At 41.7% G+C, this 23,862-nt stretch overlaps 1 protein-coding gene across 1 annotated transcript in view; it reads right to left on the reverse strand.

Annotated features, from left to right (window-relative positions):
* The window catches only part of LOC129863444 (polypeptide N-acetylgalactosaminyltransferase 2-like), a 130,692-nt gene that overhangs the window by 29,749 nt on the left and 77,081 nt on the right, over positions 1 to 23,862 (reverse strand). The window contains exon 3 of the mRNA XM_055935450.1: positions 18,768 to 18,921. Coding sequence (XP_055791425.1) covers positions 18,768 to 18,921 — 154 coding nt within the window. The remainder of the gene's footprint in view (positions 1 to 18,767; positions 18,922 to 23,862) is intronic.

Here is a 23,862-nt window from a genome sequence, read left to right on the forward strand (position 1 = left end):
GAAGAAACCGTCGGTTACCGAACTGCAACTCCTGACAAAGTATGGGCCGACTTGTCAAAAGGATCGTTAGGAAGCCTGTGCTCATCCACTCGAGGGACAGTGGAAATGACGGGCTTGAAAGAAGCTGAGCAGCAGGAGGATGAAGAGCGCTGCTAGCCAAGACTAAACAGCAGCAAGTTGAAGAGACGTAATTGATTCACCATGTGCCATTATAGTTGGCAGAGCAATCCCAAATAATACATGTCTGTAGCCATATCTAACTTCAATTACTCAGACACAATACACAGTCCCACAATGAGAATGCTGTCAATTAGCATTTCCAGTTATGCAGTATGATTGAAATTCTTTGACATCTATGACCAACATACAGTTAACTGCCAAAATAAAGGAAACACTTGAGAAAAAGCAGGATACAAAGTACACTATATATACACAAAAGTATGTGGACACCCCTTCAAATTAGTGAATTTTCCTATTTCAGCCACACAGGTGTATAAAATCGAGCACACAGCCATGCAATCTCCATTGACAAACATTGGCAGTAGAAGTGCCTTGCTAAAGAGCTCAGTGACTTTCAACGTGGCATCGTCATCGGATGCCACCTTTCCAACAAGTCAGTTCTCTGCCCTGCTAAAAGCTGCCCCGGGGCAACTGTTAGTGCTGTTATTGTGAAGTGGAAACGTCTAGGAGCAACAATGGCGCAGCCACGAAGTTGTAGGCCAGAAAGCTCACAGAACGGGACCGCCGAGTGCTGAAACATGTAGCGTGTAAAAAAAACATCTGTCCTCGGGTGCAACACTCACCACCGAGTTCCAAACTACTTCTGGAAGCAACGCCAGCACAATAACTGTTCGTTGGGCGCTTATAGAATGGTTTCCTTGGCCGAGCAGCCGCAAACAAGCCTAAGATCACCATGCACCTTACCAAGCATTGGCTGGAGTGTTGTAAAGCTTGCCGCCATTGGACTCTGGAGCAGCGTTATCTGAACTGATGAATCATGCTTCACCATCCGGCAGTCCGACGGATAAATCTGGGTTTGGCGGATGCCAGGAGAAATATTATCTGCCCCAATGCACAGTGCCAACTGTAAAGTTTGGTGAAGGAGGAATAATGGTCTAGGGCTGTTTTTCATGGTTCGGGTTAGGCTCCTTAGTTACAGTAAAGGGAAATCTTAATGCTACAGCATACAATTACATTCTAGACGATTCTGTACTTCCAACTTTCCTGTTTCAGCATGACAATGGCCCTGTGTACAAAGCGAGGTCCGTATAGAAATGGTTTGTCGAGATCGGTGTGGAAGATCTTGACTGGTCTGAAAACAGACAGGGGGTGGTGTGGGGTTGGGGGGCACAGACATTCCTGACCAAACATTCTGCATACCCACCAGTCATAAACCACAGGCGCTCATGGGAAACCAATAGTGGTGTGGCTAAATGCTTAGTGTATGACACATGAATGAGATAGTCAAGTCACATGCTACAACTCAGAGTATATTTGAGGTACTTTTACAGAGCCACTGAACATACCGATTGGTACGTGTTTTTCTGTTGCTCATTAGAAAAAATTGATTTCAGTCTTGGAGGTGTTTCCTGACCGATTCCGCCTTTGTTTAAGGATGTTTGTCCGGCATGAGACATTGTAGATATGGAAGCCTATTCCCCTTCTTCAAAATCCCCAGAATGAATCTAAGATAACTCAGATCTGTAATAATGTTGACGTTTTAGTTTGACATCTAACTAAGGTGTCTGGTGCAGTATTTCTCAAGTTGAAAATTGTGTGACGTGTTGTCTTACGTAAACAAAGTCAGAGCTGCTGGGCAGGTCTGTCTCACTATCTATGCTATTGGATAGAGAGCAATCACCGCAGCTGTTCACCCCATGTCAGTGGGCAAATGGACATCGTCAAATCAAAACCTTAATTTACCCGTTGTGACGCATAGATGTTCCAAACCCCATTTACACTTTGTAGTCAACTTTGACACTAGAATAACTGTTTCTGACTCATATCAATGCCACATAGGCGGTTTTCAAAAGGGATCTGTTGCTTTTTAAAGGAGGTCGCTCTTTAAGGGGTCATTAATGTCTTTGCGGAGACGGAGTTGAGTAATGTCAAACTCCAGGCACAGACGATCATGAGAGATGGGGAACTCTGTGTTAGCTAAGACCACGACAGGCCTTCCCAAACCATAACTCACTGGTGAAATAAGTCACACTAAAGCCCTCTCTGCTCTCCCGAATATAACCCCCATCATGGGAATTTATCTTCAGACCATGCTTCTCTCAATTACGAGAGGGCTAAGGTTAGTGATTCCAAAAGTACCTTCAGTTGGATATGTCAAGTTAATTCTGGGAACAACTACTAACGTAATGCCATGACGTTTCCCTCTTTGGGTATAACTCACTCACTCACTCACGCTGCTGTTAGGTAGGTCATAAATTCCTGGAGGAGATTCTTCCTCATGGCCAGACAGTATAGAGAGAGAGTGAGTTTTCATTGAGAGAACAAGGGAACTTCTCCCACCTCACAGACCTTGAGAACTGAACAATATTCATGTTCTGCAGAATGCATAAAAAGGTCGGTGAAGTAGCCAGCTACGAACTGGTCCGTTTGGTACAATTTTGTGAAACTCATGAGAGACAATACAGCCACATTACCATAACCCTGTTTATACAAGAGTCTCAGTTGTGGGCTTGCATCTAATTGTTGTATGGGATGAATGAGTAAAGATGAAACTATTTCTGAAATTATGTAATGTGATTGTAGACTGTTTAATGAAGGAAACTCCAATTCCCTTTGGAGTTTAACTAAATCAGAGGCCCGCCCCATGAGGACAGACATTGATCTGGCGTCGTGGGACAGCCCCTTTCTGCTCTCCCGAATATAACCCCCATCATGGGAATTTATCTTCAGACCATGCTTCTCTCAATTATGAGAAGGCTAAGGTTTGAGTAAGAGACCATGCTCCTCTCAATTACGAGAGGGCTAAGGTTTGAGTAGAGACCAAGCTTACCTAATTATGAGAGGGCTAAGGTTTGAGCCCATTGCTGAATTCTTAACCATACCACGTGGTTAACTCAGACAATCGAACCAACAGAATAAGAACAAATCTTTGATACTAATTACTAGTCTGCAGCTAGGAATTCTGTATCATTGAATGCGAAGACCGACAACCGCGAAACATCTATTCTATAACGACATTGCTGAATGTTACTCTGAACTACCCATTCTAACCACGACAGGGAGAGAGGGCGAACAAACTCTCCAACAGAAACAAACTTTCCAACAAAGAACAGGACGACACACTGAGCGTAAATATATATATTGATTGCAATTATTCCCGAATGAGTGAGCGTTCATGTACAAAGGATTAGCATTTCAATTGTTGTAATTATCAACTTTGTAGTGTCTTTTATCTCAAATCGACCTCCACTTCCCTTTTGTCCACCAAGCCGCGATGCCGGTTTAGCCCACTAGGGCACATCCGCTATTATTTCCTTGTAACTATATCTACTGTTTGTTAGTGCATTTCTGTGATTATTTAGTTAGTAAATAAATGATTTAAGACAATTGATGTATGGATGACTCAGTGAAGACTGGGTTCGTGCAGATAACCAACAATTTACGACGTTTGGAATGAGACTAACGTGAGGTAAAGAATAATTAATTTATCAGATATTAAAATATCTGAAAGTTATATTAGGAAAATTCGAACTTTGTAATCTGAATATTTTCCTTGGTGCCCCGACTTCCTAGTTAATTACATCTACCTGATTAGTTAATCACGTAATAAAAATTACAGAGAATCGATTTGATAAACTACAAATAAGTCTTCAGTTTAATGATGCCAAAGACACGACAGTAAGCAGCACCAATTACTTTTCTTTTTAGACTTCAATATATTTGTCCTGCAGCTCAAGGAACAACTGTAATCAAGCTACTAATTAATCTAGAACATGCTGAGCAGACAAAATGTTTGTCAAAGACCAGGAAAAATGTAATGAGAGACGAACAGGAACATGTAATGAGAGACGAACAGGAATATGTAATGAGAGACGAACAGGAACATGTAATGAGAGACGAACAGGAAAATTATGATTAACAAAAAAAGAAAAATCTTGGATGGTAAAAAAATTGCCATTTCATATTTGTTACTGTCAAATGAACGATTGCCAATTTCCATTTAGATATGCAGGTACAGCATGGGAAGTAGAGACAACAGCTGTGAGTGACACACACATATTTTACTCACACCATAATGATGCTTTTGAATAATCAGGCTTTAATTGCAGCCAGCAATGACATACCTATGGATTGACTTCCAGGGATTTTTGTTTTGTTTACTACCCAGTGCCCACCCACCAATATATTTGCATCAGTCCGATGGGACAGCGGGAGAAAGTGTTTTCACAGAGTGGCAGAAATGCTTACCTCAATATATTTATTTGTGGCCACTGAAGAACACTGCTGTCAACATGACCCATGAAAATGAATGGTGGAGAATATTGATCAGATGTCATGTTATATTGTAGCTAAATCAAAATGTTGTACCTCAATCAACATTGCTTCACTGCCTGCTACATCTGGCAAATGTCATATTTGGTCCATGCTGAGAAGAATAGCACGAGGTGTAATCTCACGAGTCAACATGTACTGTACCAGCTCTATAGAGAAAACCATGTCTCCTGTGCCTACCAGATCAGTTCCCATTTAAAAGGAGTACTAAACTCACCTGGCATTTAAACCCACCGCTGAGGGCCAAAACAACAACTCATAGGCTTACTTAAACCATATGGATTTGGCCCTCCTGTCCCGATATCTCGGCAGGGATAGTGCCCAGGTCCCCGGGAGCACAGGAGGGCAGACCAGCCCGGAGGATAATCAATTGTACCTTTGAGCAGCGCTCCTCTGGCTGACATGAGGGAGCTAACGTGGCAGATAAAGCAGAGGAGCAGGGGCAACTCCTGGGCCCCCTGAAGACATTGATCAGAATGTCAGAGGGAAAGCTACTTTGTTACAGCCACCGACCGCTCCCTCTCATTAGCATTCCAACACATTGGCCTCTGTGCTCCCCCTCTTCCACCCCCTGTCCCTCGTCAATTGTATCCACTTCCATGTATCATCTTGCCCCGCCCCCCTTCACTGTCTTCGATATTTTCTCTTGCAACACTCTCTGTGCCACAGGGCCAGAAGGCCTCAAACACAGAATGCACTAACTGTAAGTGGCCCTGGATAAGTGTGTCTGCTACATGACTAAAATGTAAATGTGGGATGAATGGGCATCAGAGATCAAAAGGGGCACTTCCAGTTCAATATTGGGGAAGTCCCTGGGCACCTGCCTTAGTCACAGCCATTTCCCTCACAAAAGGACCCACTAGGCCATGTACACCCTCCCTAAGAGATAAAGAATCCATTATACACAGGGATAAATCTCATGCTTATTCGCTTTGCATTGTCCGATATTCAACCGTTCTGGATATCTGAGGGTATAAGAGCGAGGCCACAGGGGTTTCCACAGGCAATTGGAATGATTGTCTAACTGGATGATGAGTGACATGATTATGTGGTAATGGATGAAGCTCTTCCAGAGTGGGCTTCCTGTTATCTGAAGGTTCTCCCTAGAGTATCTAATATCTATTGACCAGGGCCTGGTTTCCCGATAGCGATGGAAGTCAGACTTACGAGTGTTTTAATGATGCATCTTTCCTACAACCGCTGAAGACGTAACACGTGTTTCCCAAAACGCCACATAGAGAGAACATTCAATAAATTAAATAGATTGAGCAAAAATGACTACAATTCGCAAAATAGAACTCAAATTGATTGAACATGAAATGTATTTAAATATGATTTAAATATATTTATATTTTAATGCATTTTTTTATTTAAAAAAAACAACAAAAAAACGTACCCCCTTTTCTCCCCAATTTTCGTGGTATCCAATCGCTAGTAATTACTATCTTGTCTCATCGCTACAACTCCCGTACGGGCTCGGGAGAGACGAAGGTCGAAAGCCATGCGTCCTCCGAAGCACAACCCAACCAAGCCGCACTGCTTCTTAACACAGCGCGCCTCCAACCCGGAAGCCAGCCGCACCAATGTGTCGGAGGAAACACAGTGCACTTGGCCCCCTCGCCTGCACTGCGCCTGGCCCGCCACAGGAGTCGCTGGAGCGCGATGAGACAAGGATATCCCTACCGGCCAAACCCTCCCTAACCCGGACGACGCTAGGCCAATTGTGCGTCGCCCCACGGACCTCCCGGTCGCGGCCGGCTGCGACAGAGCCTGGGCGCGAACCCAGAGACTCTGGTGGCGCAGCTAGCGCTGCGATGTTATTTTAATGCATTTATCTTGTTTTCATTTGTATTTGTTATGGATCCCCATTAGTTCTTGCCTAGGCAGCAGCTACTATTCCTGGGGTCCAGCAAAATTAAGGTAGTTATACAATTTAAAAAAAACATTACAATACATTCACAACACACTGCGTGCCCTCAGGCCCCCACTCCACAACTAACACATATCTACAGTAAAAAAATCCATGTGTGTGTGTATAGTGCGTATGTTATCGTGTGTGTGTATGCATGTGTCTGTGCCTATGTTTGTGTTGCTTCACAGTCCCCACTATTCCATAAGGTGTATTTTAATCTGTTTTTGAAATCTGATTCTACTGCTTGCATCAGTTACTTGATATGGAATAGAGTTCCATGTAGTCATGGTTCTATGTAGTACTATGCACCTCCCATAGTTGGTTCTGGACTTTGGGACTGTGAAGAGACCTCTGATGGCATGTATTTGTGGGGTATGCATGGGTGTCTGAGCTGTGTGCCAGTAGTTCAAACAGATAGCTCGGTGCATTCAACATGTCAACACCTCTCACAAATACAATTAGTGATGAAGTCAGTCTCTCCTCCACTTTGAGCCAGGAGAGATTGACATGCATATTATTAATGTAAGCTATTTGTGTGCATCCAAGGGCCAGCCATGCTGCCCTGTTCTGAGCCAACTGCAAAAAGTCCCTTTTTGTGGCACCTGACCACACGACTGAACAGTAATCCAGGTGAGACAAAACTAGGGCCTGTAGGACCTGCTTTGTTGATAGTGCTGTTAAGAAGGTAGAGCAGCGCTTTAACATGGACATACCTCTCCCCATGTTAGCTACTGTTGTATCAATATGTTTGGCTTATGACAGTTTACAATCCAGGGTCACTCCAAGCAGTTTAGTCACCTCAACTTGCTCAATTTCCACATTATTTATTACAAGATTTAGATTAGGTTTAGGGTTTATTGAATGATTTGTCATTCCTACATAAACTACTGGGGAACCCATGCCCACCTACTTTTTCTTTCACCCCAGTAGCCGGACGCCGCTCTGGTCTGGTGGAAGCTTCGCCACCGTGACGGCTCTCCACAGCTGACTGGCCGTTGCTAGGTAGGGTTCCATCCCCGAAGGGTATTCCTCTTCCCTGGAGAACGGAGCTGACCTCGACCCAACCAACCAGCCATGGCGGTACGTCACTCACCGTGGAAGTCAAAGAAGGCATCCTCTGGCAACGGGAGTCTCCATGGAGATGTTGAGCCTGGAACTGACAGACCAGAAACAGCTTTGCCGCCCTGGATCCAGAGGTTCCGGCGCCTTCATCCTTGGTGGCTTCCCAATCAAGATCAGATCCGGAGGTACCTGCGTCTTCGTCCCTCTCCGGTGGCTTCTACCTTGGGTTCAGATCCTCGGAGCTCCCAGCCACCGGCCCATTCAACTACACCAGCTGTCATCATAGTCGGGTCTATGGTGAGAAACATCTCGGTCCCCGAGGCAAAAACCCTGTGCTACCCAGGAGCACCAGTACAGGACATAAGGCTGTTTCCGACTGTTCTACCACAGATGCCGGGAGAGGACACTATCGTAGTCCATGTGGGGTCAAACGACATCAGGAGGGTTAGCTCGGAACATTTGAAAATGGATTTTAAATGACTGATTTGAGCATTAAAAGACTCCAAAAAACAGCCAATAGTGTCATGTCCAGTACCATCGTTGGCCCGCCGGTGTGAAAGATTAGGCAGCCAGATGTTTAATGCCAGCAGTCTAAAAGATTCATGTAGGTCTGCTGGAGTCACTTTTATTGATAACTTTGACACATTCTGGAACCAGAAGATACTCTGCAGGAATGACGAAGTCCATCCAAATCATCTTGGCTCCTGGACTCTGTCCACGCATTCCAAGGCTGCGTTGAAACAATGACTGGTAAATGATCCAAGACTAGCTCAGTTAAACCCTAACATTGTGACAATGAGTCGTCATAATGCTGCATCAAATGTGCATGATCTTAGGGGCATTGGCAAACACAATGTAAGTAATTTAATTTATGTACCCCTAATTGCACCGAATACATCCGTTTATCCTACAGCTATTGTAAGCAGTAATCATGAGCCTATAAACCAGAGTTACACTGTTAGCACTGAGGCGGTGTGCAATAGTAGGAAGACCACTTTATGCAGCTCACCCTGCACTATCAGCTCCAATGTAATAACATGATTAAGTCTACCTCTGATAAGCTTCCCAGTAAAGCATTAAAAGCAATCAAGCAACACAGAAAAGTGCTAAAAAATAGCCCATATTAACATATGTAGCCTAAGAAACAAGGTCCATGAAGTCAATAACTTGCTTGTAACAGATGACATTCATATTCTGACTATCTCTGAAACTCACTTCGATAATACCTTTGATGATACAGTGGTAGCAATTAAATCGTAATGGCCGATTAATTAGGGCCAATTTCAAGTTCTCATAACAATCGTAAATCAGTATTTTTGGATACCGATTTGGCCGATATATATATTTTTTTTTTTTACACCTTTATTTAACTAAGCAAGTAATTTAAGAACATATTCTTATTTTCAATGACGGCCTAGGAACGGTGGGTTATCTGCCTTGTTCAGGGGCAGAACGACAGATTTTTACCTTGTCAACTCGGGGATTCGTTTTTGCAATCTTCCAGTTACTAGTCCAATGCTCTAACCACCTGCCTTACATTGCACTCCATGAGGAGCCTGCATGGCAGGCTGACTACCTGGTATGCGAGGGCAGCAAGAAGCCAAGTTAAGATGCTAGCTAGCATTAAACTTTAAAAAACAATCAATCAGTTTACAATTGGCTCATTCATCCCCCTCCTCTCCCCTGTAACTATTCCCCAGGTCGTTGCTGCAAATGAGAACGTGTTCTCAGTCAACTTACCTGGTAAAATAACGGTAAATAATAATAATAATAATAAAATCTTAAAATAATCACAAGTTAACTACACATGGTTGATATTAGTTTATCTAGCGTGTCCTGCATTGCATATAATCGATGCGGTGCCTGTTAATTTCTCATCGAATCACAGCCTACTTTGCCAAACGGGTGATGATTTAGCACTGTCGTTGCACCAAACCTACCCATAGATATCAAGGTCTTTCTTTAAAATCAATACACAAGTATATATTTTTAAACCTGCATATTTAGTTAATATTGCCTGCTAACATGAATTTCTTATAACTAGGGAAATTGTGTCACTTCTCTTGCGTTCCGTGCAAGCAGTCAGGGTATATGCAGCAGTTTGGGCTGCCTGGCTCGTTGCGAACTGTGTGAAGTCCATTTATTCCTAACAAAGACCGTAATTAATTTGCCAGAATTGGACATAATTATGACATAACATTGAAGGTTGTACAATGTAACAGCAATATTTAGACTTAGGGATGCCCCCCGTGAGATAAAATACGGAACGGTTCCGTATTTCACTGAAAGAATAAACATTTTGTTTTCTAAATTATAGTTTCCGGATTCGACCATATTAATGACCAAAGGCTCGTATTTCTGTGTGTTATTATGTTATAATTAAGTCTATGATTTGATATTTGATAGAGCAGTCTGACAGCGATGGTAGGCAGCAGCAGGCTCGTACGCATTCATTCAAACAGCACTTTCGTGTATTTTACCAGCAGCTCTTCGCAATGCTTCAAGCATTGAGCTGTTTATGACTTCAAGCCTGTCAACTCCCGAGATTAGGCTGATGTAACCGATGTGTAATGGCTAGCTACTTAGCGGGGTGCGCGCTAATAGCGTTTCAATCGGTGACGTCACTCGCTCTGAGACTTGGAGTAGTTGTTCCCCTTGCCGCGGCTTTTGTGGAGCGATGGGTGACGATGCTTCGAGGGTGGCTGTTGTCGATCTATTCCTGGTTCGAGCCCAGGTAGGGGCGAGGAGAGGGATGGAAGCTATACTGTTAAAGGCACTTTAGTATTGCCAGTGTAAGAACATCCAATAGTCAAAGGTATATGGAATACAAATGGTATAGAGAGAAATAGTCTTATAATTCCTATAATAACTACAACCTAAAACTTCTTACCTGGGAATATTGAAGACTCATATTAAAAAGAACCACCAGCTTTCATATGTTCTCATGTTCTGAGCAAGGAACTTAAACGTTAGCTTTTTTACATGGCACATATTGCACTTTTACTTTCTTCTCCAACACTTTGTTTTTGCATTATTTAAACCAAATTTAACATGTTTCATTATTTATTTTAGGATAAATTCATTTTATTGATGTATTATATTAAGTTAAAATAAGTGTTCATTCAGTATTGTTGTAATTGTCATTATTACAAATAAATGAATAAAAATCGTCTGATTAACCTTTCACGAGTATCTACCCCGGGTCCGGGATCACCCCCCACCCCCCCACACTGAGTAGCATAGCCTAGCATAGCGTCACAATTAAATAGTAGCATCTAAATATCATTAAATAACAAGTCCAAGACACCTAATGAAAGATACAGATCTTGTGAATAAAGCCACCATTTCAGATTTTTAAAATGTTTTACAGGGAAGACAAAATATGTAAATCTATTAGCTAACCACGTTAGCAAAAGACACCACTTTTCTAACTCCATCAGTTTCTTACTCCATCAGGTGCTATCACCAATTCGGCTAAACTAAGATATTGATAGCCACTAACCAAGAAAAAACCTCATCAGATGACAGTCTGATAACATATTTATGGTATAGGATAGGTTTTGTTAGAAAAATGTGCATATTTCAGGTAGATATCATAGTTTACAATTGCACCCACCGTCACAAATGGACTAGAATAAATACATAGAGCAACGTGTTTACCTAATTACTAATCATCAAACATTTCGTAAAAATACACAGCATACACTAATCGAAAGACACAGATCCTGTGAATACAGACAATATTTCAGATTTTCTAAGTGTCTTACAGCGAAAACACAATAAATCGTTATATTAGCATACCACATATGCAAACGTTACCAGAGCATTGATTCTAGCCAAAGAGAGCGATAACGTAAACATCGCCAAAATATATTAATTTTTTCACTAACCTTCTCAGAATTCTTCAGATGACACTCCTGTAACATCACATTACAACATACATATACAGTTTGTTCGAAAATGTGCATATTTAGCCACCAAAATCATGGTTAGACAATGACAAAAGTTGCCCAGCTGGTCAGACAATGTCGTGCGCCATATTAGACAGTGATCTAGTCGTATACATAAATACTCATAAACGTGACTAAAAAATATAGGGTGGACAGCGATTGATAGACAATTTAATTCTTAATACAATCGCTGATTTACATTTTTTAAATTATCCTTACTTTTCAATACAGTTTGCGCCAAGCGAAGCTACGTCTAAAAAGATGGCGTCATAAGCGATTAACATTTCTCGACAGAAACACGATTTATCATAATAAATTGTTCCTACTTTGAGCTGTTCTTCCATCAGAATCTTGGGCAAAGAATCCTTTCTTGGGTCTAATCGTCTTTTGGTCGAAAGCTGTCCTCTTGCCATGTAGAAATGCCCATTGCGTTCGGCATGAACTGGAACCGTGCCCAGAGATTCACAGTGTCTCAGAAATAAATGTCCCAAAATCGCACTAAACGGATATAAATTGCTATAAAACGGTTTAAATTAACTACCTTATGATGTTTTTAACTCCTATAACGAGTAGAAACATGACCGGAGAAATATAACTGGCTACACTAATGCTTGGAAAAAGAACGGGTCGGTGTCCACCGTGCGTCCGACGCAGCTGGAAAGGAGTTCCTACCTACACGTGTTTTTGTTTTATAGGGGCTGTGATTGCGCAATCGATACCATTCAAATCGTCATCACGTAAAGGCATCCAGGGGAAGACGTAAGCAGTGTCCGTATCCTGATAGCGTTCACAGTGGCCTTTAAACTGACTCCAGATCAGGGGCCAAAATGTGTGAAATCTGACTCCATGTCAGGGAAATTGCTGTAGAATGAGTTCTGTTCCACTCAGAGACAAAATTCCAACGCCTATAGAAACTAGAGACTGTTTTCTATCCAATAATAGTAATAATATGCATATTGTACGATAAAGAATTTAGTAGGAAGCCGTTTAATCTGTAATGCAATTATGCTAATGAGAAAACAGCACCCCCTGTAGTCGCAAGAAGTTAATCGGTAACGGCTTTTTCTTGCCCTCCAATAATCGGTATCGGCGTTGAAAAATCATAATCGGTCGACCTCTAGTAGGCGGTGTTGAGGTCTATATTCAGAACCACATTCCTGTAAATCTTAGAGACGATCTAATGTTAAATACTGTTGAAGTAATATGGCTACAGGTTCATCAGCCTAAAGTTGAAGATATCCCTCCAGTGGTGTGGGGGCTGTGCTTTGGCAAAGTGAGTGGGGTTAAATCCTTTCTGTTTGGCCCTGTCTGGGGGTATCGTGGGATGGGGCCACAGTGTCTCCCGACCCCTCCTGTCTCAGCCTCCAGTATTTATGCTGCAGTAGTTTATGTGTCGGGGGGCTAGGGTCAGTCTGTTATATATGAAGTATTTCTCTTGTCTTATCCAGTGTCCTGTGTGAATTTAAGATTGATCTCTCGAATTCTCTTTCTCTCTCTCGGAGGACCTGAGCTCTAGGACCATGCCTCAGGACTACCTGGACTGATGACTCCTTGCTGTCCCCAGTCCACCTGGCCGTGCTGCTGCTCCAGTTTCAACTGTTCTGCCTGTGGCTATGGAACCCTGACATGTTCACCGGACGTGGTAACTGTTCCAGACCTGTTGTTTTCAACTCTCTAGAGACAGCAGGAGCGGTAGAGATACTCTGAATGATCGGCTATGAAAAGCCAACTGACAAATTAGTCCTGAGGTGCTGCACCCTCGACAACTACTGTGATTATTATTATTTGACCATGCTGGTCATTTATGAACATTTGAACATCTTGGCCATGTTCTGTTATAATCTCCACCCGGCACAGCCAGAAGAGGACTGGCCACCCCTCATAGCCTGGTTCCTCTCTAGGTTTCTTCCTAGGTTCTGGCCTTTCTAGGGAGTTTTTCCTAGCCACCGTGCTTCTACACCTGCATTGCTTGCTGTTTGGGGTTTTAGGCTGGGTTTCTGTACAGCACCTTGAGATATCAGCTGACGTAAGAAGGACTTTATAAATACATTTGATGATAGCCATATCTAGGAAAACCAAAGTTCCAAAGGCTGGGCGTAATAATAAAAGGTCATACAAAAAGTTTTGAGGGATTCATATATTGATGATGTAAAGAATATTTGCTGGTCTGTGGTGTGTAATGAGGAGCAACCAGACGCTGCACTTGACGCATTTATGAAACTACTTATTCCAGTTACTAATAAACACGCACCAATTAAGAAAATGATTATAAAAACTGTTAAATCTAATTGGATTGATGAGGAATTTAAAAATGGTATGGTTGAGAGGGATGAGGCAAAAGGTATGGCAATAAGGTCTGGCAGCCCAACTGATTGGAAAACGTACTGCAAATAAGAAAGAAATCATGTGACTATACGAAATAAAAAATAAACTACACTATGATACAAAGATAAATTATATAAAGAATGACAGTAAAAAGCTCTGGGGCACCTTAAATTACATTTTCAGGAAAAAAGCCAACTCGGCTCCTTCATTCATTGAATCAGATGGCTCATTCATCACAAACCCACTGATATTGCAAACTACTTCAACCTCTCTTGGGTAGGGGGCAGTATTTTGACGTCCAAATGAAAGGCGTGCCCAAAGTAAACTGCCTGTTACTCGGGCCCAGAAGCTAGGATATGCATACACTTGGTTGGTTTGGATGGAAAACACTCTAAAGTTTCTAAAACTGTTAAAATAATGTCTGTGATTATAACAGAACTGATATGGCAGGCAAAACCCTGAGGACAAACCATCCCCAAAACAAACAAAAAAAAATTCAGCCTACCTCTATTTCCAATGGCTATCACTTACTTTAATTATAAGGCCAAGTCCTCCCAGATTGCAGTTCCTAGGGCTTCCACTAGATGTCAAGTGTTTAGAAAGAGTTTCAGGCTGGTTTATGGAAAAATTTGCCAGAAATTTTAGTTTTTCTAGGTGGCTCCTATTTTGGCTGTATGGTTTCCAAGCGCGTGGAAGAGAGCGCATTTTGTTATTTTTCTCCGGTAAAGACAATAACAATTCTCCGTCTTTAAATGTTATAGTTTATTTACGTATTAGGGTACCTAAGGGTTGATTATAAATGTTTGACTTGTTTGGAAAAGTTTATTAGTAATATTTGTGATTCATTTTGTATGCATTTTGATGGAGGGAAACTGGGTGGATTATTGACTGAAGCGCGCAAGCTAAACTGAGTTTTTATGGATATAAAGAAGGACATTATCGAACAAAAGGACCATTTGTGATGTAACTGGGACCTTTTGGAGTGCCAACAGAAGAAGATCAAAGGTAAGGCATTATATCTGTCACGACTTCTGCCGAAGTCTTTGCCTCTACTTGTTCGGGCGGTGTTCGGCGGTCGAAGTCACCGGTCTTCTAGCCATCATCGATCCATTTTTCATTTTCCATTGATTTTGTCTTGTCTTCCCACACACCTGTTTTCAATCCCATCCATTACCTCTTGTGTATTTAACCCTCTGTTTCCCCTCATGTCTTTGTCAGAGATTGTTTTATGTCAACTGTTGTTTATTGGTGTATAGGTGCGTGACGGGTCCTCGTACCCATGTTTATTTTATGTATGTACATTTTCGTGTTTGGAGCATGTTAAGTGGACATTTATTAAAAGTCTCCATTTACACTCAGTTTAACTCTCCTGCGCCTGACTTCCCTGCCACCTATACACACGGCTCTGACAATATCGCTATTTCTGACTTTCGTGTCATATCTGCCTGGTTGAAATATGTTTTTATGTGTTTGTATGTGGGGCGCTGTCCTCAGATAATCGCATGGTTTGCTTTCACCATAAAGCCTTTTTGAAATCTGACACTGCGGCTGGATTAACAAGAAGATAAGCTTTATTTTGATGTATTACACTTGTGATTTTATGAAAGTTAAATATTTATAATACTGTAGTTTGAATTTCGCACTCTGCAATTTCACCGGATATTGGCCGGTGAAGTTAATGACTTTCATTGGCAAGATAAGCAAACTTAGGGATGACAGGTCAGTGTGGAAGAAGTAAAAACTTATTGTCGTCTATCAACAATGACAAGCCACCGGGGGCTGACAATCCGGATGGCAAATTACTGAGGATAATAGCCGACGATATTGCCACATCTTCAATTTAAGCCTACTAGAGAGCGTGTGCCCTCAGGCCTGGATTGAAGCTAAAGTCATTCTGCTTCCCAAGAATAGTAAATCCCCCTTTACTGGTTCAAATAGCCAACCAACCAGCCTGTTACCAACCCTTAGTAAACTTCTGGAAAAATTGTGTTTGACCAGATAAAATGCTATTTCACCGTAAACAGACAACAGAATTTCAGCATGCTTATAGAGAAGGACACTCAACAAGCACAGCACTTACACAAATGACTGATGATTGGCTGAGATAAATTATCGATCATAGTCTGCTGCTGGAAAAACATATGTGTTATGGCTTTACACCCCCTGCTACAATGTGCATATAGAGTTACTTGTCTAATAGAAAACAGAGGGTGTTCTTTAATGGACGCCTCAAATATAATTCAGTTAGATTCAGGAATTCCCCAGGGTAGCTGTTTAGGCCCCTTTTTTCAATTTTTACTAACGACATGCCACTGACTGAGTAAAGCCCGAGTGTCTATGTATGCGGATGACTCAACACTATACACGTCAGTTACTACAGCGACTGTAATGACTGCAACACTCAACAAAGAGCTGCAATTACTTTCAGAGTGGGTGGGAAGGAATAAGTTAGCCCTAAATATTTCTTAAACTAAAAGCATTGTATTTGTAACCAAACACTCACTAAACCTCAACTAAATCTCGTAATAATGTGGAAATTGAGCAAGTTGAGACAACTAAACTGCTTGGAGTAACCCTAGATTGTAAACTGTCATGGTCAAAACATATTGATGCAGTATTAGCTAGGATGGGGAGAAGTCTGTCTATAATAAAGCGATGCTCTGCCTTCTTAACAAAACTATCAACAAGGCAGGTCCTACAGGACCTAGTTTTGTCGCACCTTGACTACTGTTCAGTTGTGTGGTCAGGCGCCGCAAAAAAAAGGAAAATTGCAATTGGCTCAGAACAGGACGGCTGGCCCTTGGATGTACACAGAGAGCTAATATTAATAATATGCATTTCAATCTCTCCTGGCTGAAAGTGGAGGAGAGATTGACTTCATCACTACTTTAATTTATGAGATGTATTGACATGTTGAATGCATCGAGCTGTCTGTCTGAACTACTGGCACACAGCTCGGACACTCATGCATACCCCACAAGACATGCCACAAGAGGTCTCTTCACAGTCCCCAAGTCCAGAACAGACTATGGGAGGCACACAGTACTACATAGAACCATGACTACATGGAACTCTATTCCACATCAAGTAACTGACGCAAGCACTAAAATATGATTTCAAAAATGTATAAAAAAAAAAATAACTTATGGAAAAGCGGGGACTGTGAAGCAACAAACATTGGCACAGACATGCATACACACACGATAACATACGCACTATACATACACATGGATTTTGTACTGTAGATATGTGGTAGTGGTGGAGTAGGCCTGAGGTCACACAGTGTGTTGTGAAATCTGTGATATGTAGTGGTGGAGTAGGCCTGAGGTCACACAGTGTGTTGTGAAATCTGTGATATGTATTGTAATGTTTTTAAAATTGTATAAACTGCCTTAATTCTGCTGTACCCCAGGAAGAGTAGCTGCTGCTTTGGCAACAGCTAATGGGGCTCCATTATAAACACAAATACAAAATCTTAAGCGACAATGGTTTTGAGAAACAGCTCAGAGATTTACTGATGCTCCTACGAAGGTTCTAACGATGAACTTAGCCTTCAGATGCTTTTGGGAAACTGAGCCCTGGCACTGGGAAACAGGGCCCTGGCCCATCCTCAGCAAACATCAAAAGCACAGGCATAAATAAAGTTGGACACTGTTGGACCTCAAAGAACTACAGGCACCGACTGCAGCATGAACTGCTAACAGGCACCATGGATTCATCATCAACTGCTAACAGGCACCATGGATTCATCATCAACTGCTAACAGGCACCATGGATTCATCATCAACTGCTAACAGGCACCATGGATTCATCATCAACTGCTAACAGACACCATGGATTCATCATCAACTGCTAACAGGCACCATGGATTCATCATCAACTGCTAACAGACACCATGGATTCATCATCAACTGCTAACAGGCACCATGGATTCATCATCAACTGCTAACAGACACCATGGATTCATCGCTAACAGGCACCATGGATTCATCATCAACTGCTAACAGGCACCATGGATTCATCATCAACTGCTAACAGACACCATGGATTCATCATCAACTGCTAACAGACACCATGGATTCATCATCAACTGCTAACAGACACCATGGATTCATCATCAACTGCTAACAGGCACCATGGATTCAACATCAACTGCTAACAGACACCATGGATTCATCATCAACTGCTAACAGACACCATGGATTCATCATCAACTGCTAACAGGCACCATGGATTCATCATCAACTGCTAACAGGCACCATGGATTCATCATCAACTGCTAACAGGCACCATGGATTCATCATCAACTGCTAACAGACACCATGGATTCATCATCAACTGCTAACAGACACCATGGATTCATCATCAACTGCTAACAGACACCATGGATTCATCATCAACTGCTAACAGGCACCATGGATTCATCATCAACTGCTAACAGACACCATGGATTCATCATCAACTGCTAACAGACACCATGGATTCATCATCAACTGCTTCAACAATGAAGAAAATTGAAGGGTAATTCGCTATCAATCTACCATCATGACCCCCCACAATAAGCCATCTATTCGCCTGTATTTTTTCCAGAGAACCTGCATTTACTTTGATCTTTGGGCAGCGAGTCGGTGAGCCAATTGGTAGCTTCAGAGGATTGTACCAAAGGTCTCTGCTAGACTGTCCAGTGTTATTGTGAGGCTTAGTTAGGTTATATTGAGGCGCCAGCAGAAGAAGAAACCCTGTCGTTAGGCTAAGGAGAAGGAAAAATAAAAATGTATACTTCTGTCTCTGATTAATGTTGCCCTCCTGATAATCAGATGACAGCATGAGGTCCCAGTTTTCCCTCATAAGACATTACTAATAGGTAAGTGCACTGATGTTCGGGGCCAATCACTCTACTACTCATTGCAGTAAAATCACCATGAATTGAGATAAAGTTCTTTCATTCTGTACTCAGGTGTTCCCCACTCAATTCCACCCATGACTGAGGTGGAATGGAGACTTACTGGTCGTGTCTGGTGTCAGGGACTCCGCGGTCCATCCTCAGCTTGTCACTCTCCACCTGGTTGAACTTGTTGCGGGCGTAGGGATCCTGCCCTGGCCGCACCACCGTAGCACCAACATATAGGTCCTGGTCAAAGTCTTGCCATCTCACCTTGCCTGCAGACCAGAGCAGAGACACAGGAGAGGAAATGAAGACAGTACAATGGACGGCAGCACAGTAAATAAACATGTTCTAACCTCCCTCCCTCTTACTGGGCAGAAAACAGCTGCTAGCACCTTCTGGTTGCAGTTTCATCACAAGTGAAACGTTGTGTTTATTTTGCACATTCCAGAGCTCACAGATAATTTGAGACTTTCTCAAACTGTAATAAGAGCCTGCAGTCAGCTACATTACAAAGACTTTCTCAAACTGTAATAACAACCTGCAGTCAGCTACATTACAAAGACTTTCTCAAACTGTAATAACAGCCTGCAGTCAGCTACATTACAAAGACTTTCCCAAACTGTAATAACAGCCTGCAGTCAGCTACATTACAAAGACTTTCTCAAACTGTAATAACAGCCTGCAGTCAGCTACATTACAAAGACTTTCCCAAACTGTAATAACAGCCTGCAGTCAGCTACATTAAAGACTTTCTCAAACTGTAATAAGAGCCTGCAGTCAGCTACATTACAAAGACTTTCCCAAACTGTAATAAGAGCCTGCAGTCAGCTACATTAAAGACTTTCTCAAACTGTAATAAGAGCCTGCAGTCAGCTACATTAAAGACTTTCTCAAACTGTAATAAGAGCCTGCAGTCAGCTACATTAAAGACTTTCTCAAACTGTAATAAGAGCCTGCAGTCAGCTACATTAAAGACTTTCCCAAACTGTAATAAGAGCCTGCAGTCAGCTACATTACAAAGACTTTCCCAAACTGTAATAAGAGCCTGCAGTCAGCTACATTACAAAGACTTTCCCAAACTGTAATAACAGCCTGCAGTCAGCTACATTACAAAGACTTTCCCAAACTGTAATAACAGCCTGCAGTCAGCTACATTACAAAGACTTTCCCAAACTGTAATAACAGCCTGCAGTCAGCTACATTACAAAGACTTTCTCAAACTGTAATAACAGCCTGCAGTCAGCTACATTACAAAGACTTTCCCAAACTGTAATAACAGCCTGCAGTCAGTTACATTACAAAGACTTTCCCAAACTGTAATAAGAGCCTGCAGTCAGCTACATTAAAGACTTTCTCAAACTGTAATAAGAGCCTGCAGTCAGCTACATTAAAGACTTTCTCAAACTGTAATAAGAGCCTGCAGTCAGCTACATTAAAGACTTTCTCAAACTGTAATAAGAGCCTGCAGTCAGCTACATTAAAGACTTTCTCAAACTGTAATAAGAGCCTGCAGTCAGCTACATTACAAAGACTTTCCCAAACTGTAATAAGAGCCTGCAGTCAGCTACATTAAAGACTTTCTCAAACTGTAATAAGAGCCTGCAGTCAGCTACATTACAAAGACTTTCCCAAACTGTAATAAGAGCCTGCAGTCAGCTACATTAAAGACTTTCTCAAACTGTAATAACAGCCTGCAGTCAGCTACATTACAAAGACTTTCTCAAACTGTAATAAGAGCCTGCAGTCAGCTACATTACAAAGACTTTCCCAAACTGTAATAAGAGCCTGCAGTCAGCTACATTACAAAGACTTTCCCAAACTGTAATAAGAGCCTGCAGTCAGCTACATTAAAGACTTTCTCAAACTGTAATAACAGCCTGCAGTCAGCTACATTACAAAGACTTTCTCAAACTGTAATAAGAGCCTGCAGTCAGCTACATTACAAAGACTTTCTCAAACTGTAATAACAGCCTGCAGTCAGCTACATTAAAGACTTTCTCAAACTGTAATAACAGCCTGCAGTCAGCTACATTACAAAGACTTTCTCAAACTGTAATAACAGCCTGCAGTCAGCTACATTACAAAGACTTTCTCAAACTGTAATAACAGCCTGCAGTCAGCTATATTACAAAGACTTTCCCAAACTGTAATAACAGCCTGCAGTCAGCTACATTACAAACTCCCTGCGTCTCTTTTGCTTCTTCTCTCGCAGGAACACACACTCACACAGCCTAGTCAGATTATTATGCATTTAAATAAAACTCAAAATAAAATGCCATGTGTAATTGTAATTCTTGTCACAACAACATATGAAAACAAATTATGTCCCCACAAACACTGGATATCAGTGTGACTAAACACTAATGCAGCTGTTATGTTAATGAAGCCTCTAAAACATACGGCAGAATTTGATTAAATTATCTGTCAGACAGGGTGGGGGCACGCAGAGAAAAAAAGACCATGAGTAATTCATCTCATTGAGCTCTGACAGCTTGTCTTCAGCATGACAATTAGGAAGGTCTGAGAATAATCCGTCTCAGATGCTAATTGTTCCACAGAAATGGTCAATTGCATGCAGGGGACATTATAACTGACTAAGCTTGGAGACAAAAAGCAGTTGACCTTGTCATTTCCATGATTAACAGAAGCCACAGATGACTATCTATGAAATTAATAGTGCAGTCTATTAAATGGTTCAGTCTTATGTCATCACAATCTACAGACATGCAGCAGCACATTTTGTGCATACCTTAATGCCTAGTTAAAAGGTTAAATAAATAAAATAAACATATGTAAGACATTAAGTTATTAGGTCACTTGTTATTTTGCTAATAGCAGCAGTGGAGGCTGTGTTAATGGGCATGGCCTGCTGGTAATGATGGGACTAGATTTGTAAAGAGGAAATCAAATCCTTCATGACCGCTGCAGTAAATTCCGGAACATTACATTTGAGTCATTTAGCAGATTCTCTTATCCAGAGCGACTAAGTTAGTCCATTCATCTTAAGATAGCAAAGTGAGATGATACGATTGTCATATGTGGTTAAGTACATTTTACCTGAAATTATTTATCAGCAAAGTCAGAGCTAGTAGGGGGAAGCTTGTTCCACCGTTTGAACATAAGGTATACAACGATCCCTTATACAGTAGCTTCACTTTAAAGAACTAAGGAACTGGTTCATGACCAGTTCTGCGATCCTGCCCTAAGAAACAAGTTAAGAACAGGTTGTGTCCCTCCTTTATAGCTTCTCCTTGCTGTGAAAGTTAGACAGTTCAACCACCCATCTCTCCAGCTGCAACATTCATCTTCTGGCTGTGCTTACTAGACAAAAAACTTTGAAACCGGTCAGTCGGGATACATGTTTTTTTGTTGTTGATGCTCAGGTGGTAGGAATCCATTAAGATATAATAGGAGTCTGAACAGCATCTCAGCGAGATAAGGCCAGGTAGATCAGGTCAGTGCAAAATGTATGGTGTACCTTACTGAACTCAACCCTAGTAAACTACAGCACATTGCTGTACATTGTACAGGCCATCCATGAAGCCTTCTAACTAAAGAGAAATGTTCCATGGCACTTCTTGAGCAGAACAGCCACAGCGGAGGAAGCCTAAGGTCTGTGGCCTGGTGTGCCGGTCAGCAGATTCCTCATCAAAACACTGCATTTAATAACATTGTTAATGAATAAGAAAACAGGAACAAAGCATCGAATGACTCAAACTGGGTGGTCTTCACATCTTGATCCAAGAGGAAAGTCACTCACAGCACATACAGTACTGTAGTGTAGTGCACAGTGTATGAAAACACACAGCACATAATACACAATGTACACTACAGTACTGGATGAAAAGCACACACCACATGTTTCCTGATCCCCAAAACATTTATTTCTTTTTTATTAATTGTTGGCCATTACATGTTGGAAATCTGTTCCCAAGTATTCCCACGCATAATAGAAAGACATATGTGATCGTATACAAATAATAATTTATAATAATTGATCCGATTTATAAAGCACTTTTCTACCAACTGAGGTACTCAAAGCGCTTTATATAGTAGGGGAAAATTCTGTTAGCAAGATCCATTTGATGTACCTATATAATTATTTGTAGCTTTATAATAGGAGCTTAGTGATGGTAAAGAGCTCTATGCTTAAAGGAATTAAGGCATATTGCCTTGCACATACACATTAGTTTCACCACTTCCCCAGCCTCAGGGTTCCGCTTTTCCACGTTCACTTCCCGCAGCTAGTCTAGGCGTGAAGTCAAGGACATGGTGCAACTGCGGGATAGAGAACTTAATGGACAAAACAACCTGTTATTGTTTCGAAACATCTTTGCTTCAGAGTAACTTGGTCACACGGCATAAGACAAAGAGCCTCAGAGTGACCAGTTCTTCATTCCATCCTGTTCTTCTACTATCTTCCAAGGGCACAGCTGTGTGGAGATATGAAGAGAACAGAGGCTAGCTTGGTTGAGAAAAGAATAACGGAACTGGCGTTATCACTTGTTTGTGCGTTATAACCTCACACACCCGATACACATAGCCACAAGAAGAAAACAAGGTAGCTTACGATGCCCTGATCTGCCGGGGAGCGGTGGAATCAACCATGACTAAGCAGTTTTGGGGTTTCTATATAAACCCTTCGAGTTTTCTCACCGATCACCTACGGGTGGTCGTTGACCAGCTCCCTTATTGCAATAAATAATCGATATTAAAAGGTTGATTGTTTGAAGAAATTGAAAGTCTCTTCTCCCTTACTTGATTATAATTTCCACGACACACCATCAATGAGCTGCTCCCAACACAGTGAAGCACAGTAACCTTTTTTGGGCCAGAATGCTCACCACATATGCCAATTATGAATGAAGGGGATGATTAGGTGGCCGTGAGGGAATGTGGCCAGGTTGGGAATTTAGCCATGACACCAGGGTGAACACCCCTACTCTTACAATAAGTGCATGGACTTTTGAATGACCACAGAGAGTCAGAAAGACGGCACCCTACGCAGGATAATCTACCCAAATGTAATCAAGGTTTGAAATGACTATGTTTTAGTCAAATATTATATCTGTTTAGGCTTCATGTATTTTTTTCCCACTACCCGTTTGAGACTGACGGATGATAATGATCCACTCTAAATCTAAACAAATTTCACAAATATATTATTTAGTATATGTAAAGATGAGATTAAATCAAGAAGTGTGTAATGGTTG

The sequence above is a fragment of the Salvelinus fontinalis genome, chromosome 1 (genome assembly GCF_029448725.1).
Source record: "Salvelinus fontinalis isolate EN_2023a chromosome 1, ASM2944872v1, whole genome shotgun sequence".
NCBI classification, from domain to species: Eukaryota; Metazoa; Chordata; class Actinopteri; order Salmoniformes; family Salmonidae; genus Salvelinus; species Salvelinus fontinalis.